This window comes from Penaeus chinensis, chromosome 9, assembly GCF_019202785.1.
Source record: "Penaeus chinensis breed Huanghai No. 1 chromosome 9, ASM1920278v2, whole genome shotgun sequence".
Lineage (NCBI taxonomy): Eukaryota > Metazoa > Arthropoda > Malacostraca > Decapoda > Penaeidae > Penaeus > Penaeus chinensis.
The window spans coordinates 29,755,464-29,760,463 of NC_061827.1; the positions used below are offsets into that span (position 1 = coordinate 29,755,464).

General features: G+C 29.4%; 2 protein-coding genes across 3 annotated transcripts in view; one reads left to right on the forward strand and one right to left on the reverse strand.

Annotated features, from left to right (window-relative positions):
• LOC125029023 (type II iodothyronine deiodinase-like) overlaps positions 1–4,260 on the forward strand; it is a 7,613-nt gene extending 3,353 nt beyond the window's left edge. For both annotated transcript variants that reach the window (XM_047618740.1, XM_047618742.1), the window contains exons 2-5: positions 1–16; positions 1,722–1,834; positions 2,144–2,330; positions 2,514–4,260. The exon at positions 1–16 is cut by the window's left edge and continues 171 nt beyond it. In XM_047618740.1, the coding sequence (XP_047474696.1) occupies positions 1–16; positions 1,722–1,834; positions 2,144–2,330; positions 2,514–2,564 (367 nt within the window). In that variant the 3' untranslated portion in view covers positions 2,565–4,260. The remainder of the gene's footprint in view (positions 17–1,721; positions 1,835–2,143; positions 2,331–2,513) is intronic.
• Positions 3,894–5,000, reverse strand: part of LOC125029022 (thyroxine 5-deiodinase-like) — a 3,059-nt gene continuing 1,952 nt past the window's right edge. Inside the window, exon 5 of the mRNA XM_047618739.1 lies at positions 3,894–4,667. Coding sequence (XP_047474695.1) covers positions 4,617–4,667 — 51 coding nt within the window. The 3' untranslated portion in view covers positions 3,894–4,616. The remainder of the gene's footprint in view (positions 4,668–5,000) is intronic.

Below are 5,000 nucleotides of genomic sequence, written 5' to 3' on the forward strand. Positions count from 1 at the left end.
CGAGAAGTTCCGCAAGGTTGTCCTATATTCCTTTTTCTCTATACAACACGGCGGCGCATATATATATATATATATATATATATATATATATATATATATATATATATAAATATACACACACACATATGCACACACATATATGAATATAAATATGTATATATACATATATATAAATACAAATATATATACATATATATATATTACATAAATACACACACATATGCACACACACATATATAAATATAAATATGTATATATACATATATATAAATACAAATATATATATATACACATATATATATAAATATAAATATATATGTATAAACATAAATATATATATATAAACATATATATATATATATATAAACATATATATATATATTCATATATATATATTCATATATATATATATATTCGTATATATATTTATATAGATATATTTATATATATAATATATATATATATATATATATAAATATATGTATATATATGTATATATATATATATATAATATGTATATATGAATGTATATATATATATATATATATGAATATATATATGTATATATATAATATGTATATATGAATGTATATATATATGAATATATATATGAATATATATATGAATGTATATATATATGAATGTATATATATATATGAATGTATATATATATATGAATATATATATATATGAATGTATATATATATATGAATATATATATATGAATGTATATATATATATGAATATATATATATATATATGAATGTATATATATATATATATGAATATATATATATATATATATATATATATATGAATGTATATATATATATATGAATGTATATATATATATATGAATGTATATATATATATATATGAATGTATATATATATGAATGTATATATATATGAATATATATATATATTTATATATATATATATGAATATATATATATATATATATATGAATAGATATATATGAATATATATATATATGAATATGAATATATATATGCATATGAATATATATATGAATATATATATATATATATATATATATATGAATACACACACACACACACACACACACACACACACACACACACACACACACACACACACACACACACACACACACAAACACACACACACACATAGGTATATATGTATATATATTTGTATTTTCTTATATGTGTATTTATGTATACATATGTATACATGTGTATATATATTTGTACATATTTATATGTATGTTTAGATATGTATGTGTATATATGTATTTATATGTATATGTTATATAGTTATATACAATTATATACATGTATACATGTATACATATATTATATATCTAAATATATGTATATAAATGTATATGTATATATAATTTGTATATTTGTATATGTAGATATGTATATATATTTGTATATTCTTATATGTGTATTTATGTATACATATGTTTATTTGTGTATATATGTATTTGTACATATTTATATGTATTTTTAAATATGTATGTGTATATATGTATTTGTACATATTTATATGTATTTTTAAATATGTATGTGTATATATGTATTTATATGTATATGTTATATAGTTATATACAATTATATATATGTATACATATATATATATATATATATATATATATAGCTGTATATATAGTTGATTATATATATATTTTTATCACGACAATTCAAAATTATTTTCTTACGTCTTGGTCAGATAACAGCGGAATACTCGAATGTGGCCGACTTCATTTTGATCTATATTTCGGAGGCGCATCCCACCGACGGCTGGGCTATCGAGGGAAACGTTTTTCAGGTCGCTAACCATAAGTAAGTTCTTTTCTAATGCTCTAGCTTTAAGTGCTTTAATTGAGTACTTTGATTCCTATTTTACTTACGAGTGGGATAATACACATCTCCCTGATCTGCTTGGCCCTTCATTCATCCTCAAGTTTCCTGGCTGTAATTTTATCCACATTCATGTTCAAGTTTCAGTTTTCACCACGGTGCCTATTTCTGAACATTACTTATAGACTCCAAATGCTCTCATATCCGAAGGCAAATTAAACGAGATACATACCAGGTACCGGGGTCCTGTCTTCCGTATGCGTCCTACACTGACAAGAACTAATGTTACAGAAACATGGAAGAGCGCGAAGCAGCAGCAAAACAGATGTTGGAGATGGAGCCTCAAGACTGTCCGGTTTTCCTGGACAAGCTTGATAATGCAGCCAACAGAGTTTTTGCTGCTCTGCCCGAGAGACTTTATATCATTAACAGAGGAACTGTAGTGTACAAGGGCGGTCAGGGACCTTTCAAGTACGACGTGAGTAGACCTAATGCGTTCGTAGACATTTTAGCAGCGTCACTTGAAGCTTATATGCGTGTTAGATAATATAATGTATGGAAATATGAAACAAACAATGATTTAGAATTACGTAAATACACAGGTAAATATATTAGTACTTGCAGTTTGTACCAATTACTCACTAAATTTCTATTTTTATAGCTGGAAGAAGTGGAAGAGTGGCTGAAGACGCACCAAGAGAAAACTGAATAAGAAACCTGAATTGAATAAAACTGAAAATACGACGAAAATGGAGATGATAGCTAAATTTTCTTCGATCTGGCATAGTTTCACCCTGTTTAATCACACTATTTGTATTTTTATACAGCACTGTTAAAGAAAAGCCTATCACATTGTCAGTTTAGTTTGTTATAGAAAAATCACCATCTTTATTTCGTGATGAATATCTGTGGATCACATTTGTAACTGACTGAAACATCAGTGAGCAAGTAACACGGTGCCTAAAGTATGACGTGTTCATCGCAACGGTTCTTGTACCAGGATGAATGCTGATGGAGTCCCTGGCATTATTTTACTGGCTTCACTGGTCGGTCAGCTCTGTATGTGAGTAAGGATAGATTGGTGCTTGAACTTTGACTGAAAGAAGTAGAAGCACCTGATTGATCTGGAGTTCAAGAAATCTGCATGATAGATGAGTCAGAAAGGCGAATAACCAGGGCACATCTTGATGTTTTCTTCAGTCCTGTATTCGAGATCAGTCGGGTGTTACTTTTTCTTAGAATGTATACATATGGAGAACACACACACACACACACACGCACACACACACACACACACACACACACACACACACACACACACACACACACACACACACACACACACACACACACACACACAGCTTTTAATGTGTATGCTTAACTGGATGATAAAGATAAGAATAAACAACTTTATTTTCTTTGAAATCTCTGATATATAGACATTATTACCATCATACAGCTTTCCTCTTCAAAAGGGCTAAGGATCGTGGGATTATAGTTCAACTCCCAACCAAACTACAAAAAAGAATACAACAATAGGAAAGAAACAACTAAAGATGGAATCCTCATTAACAGGAAAAATAAGAATCTAGCCAGAGAGGAAATTCTTTTTTCAGATTCGCGCAGCCTCCAACAGTGTACCTGGACTATTTGGTGCTGTTCCGGAAATTCCTGCAAGCTACAGTAGAATCCTTTGTACTAGAAAAAAATGGATTTCATACCCTTCTATTCCTGGCATAATAACGCCAGGCTTATATCCCATCCCATCTCTGGTATATGCACTTTAGAACATAGAAAGGATGATCCCGCGGCAGTCATTACTTTTATCTATTATCTGTACACTCTGGAGGGGGGAGGGGGGTTGGGAAAAAATAGTACTTTTGTACACTTGGGGGAAAAAAGAAATGGATGACCCCTAAGGAAAGTCACCCTATATATAATTTTTTAAGGAGAGAGTAGCCAGGCGTCACGTAGTACAACATTTTCGGTGTCACTACCTTTGTAAATAGTATACACGTTTAGGAGGTATGAATAATATTCGCTTCTTTCAAATTTTAATACTGCTGCATACAATCAGGGCATTCAAGACAACCTTTGTAGTTAACGAAAGTAGATACAGTAACAACTCATTTATTCTTTACGTTTTATGATGCTAATAGCACTTTTACCAATTTAACAATTTATAAATTCTACTTTTATCTTTATTTATGACGTGCCAATACCTAGATGTAAAAGTATATACAGCAATTATTTTATTTCTACTTGTTTCATAATATGTCAGTTTCCCTCAATCTATGTACAAACTTTTCGGCGAGCAGTATCTGAAATTTTACAAATTGTTCACAAAATGATTCCATTTATATGATGTTTTTCGCTGCATATTCAAAACATTAAAAACGGAGGTGTAATACATTTGTTTTTTTATACTTGTGAATTATAAGCGTTAAAGACCAGAGCTAGAAGGTCAGGAGCAGGTACCGCGAGTTCATCAGTGCTTATCTTGGCTGTTCACCTTTCTGATAAACACGTCATATAAGTGGTAACTTGTCCTGACTCAAAATCTCCATGCTTTAACGGTTTCTAAGATATGACGCATTACATTAAGATATATAAACAAATTCATAATTTAATACTGCGGTGGAATTGGTGATTAGACTGATTTCTACAACATGACTGTAGAAATCCACTCTGAGAACAATATGTAATTAACAGCGCTCATTTTTTCCAGTAATTCTTCGCAGATGCCGTCTCTCTCGATTCCTGTTTATTCTCGCTTTTCCTTGTATGCCTTTAACCAGTCCTCTACTTTATGAACCTGTGAAAGTAAACAGTAGATGCGGTTATGCCAGAAAACTTTTATAAAAAATCAAAGTGCCTTTTATGTGCAGCACACCGATACTCTTAATGAAAGCATGAAATCTACTTTTAAAATATATCATAAAAACTGTTTTGTAATAAAGTATTATGTTTTTAGATTAAAAGATAATGTTTTGCGTATGTCAACATCACAGACGCATGGAAACGAATCTCCCCTGACTATTCACTGAATGCATTTTAGTAGTGCTTATTAATTTTGTCGTAGAATTTAAATCTGAAATATCAGTATTTACACTGGATTGTATTTTCACAGCATTCATGTTTTCAGTAA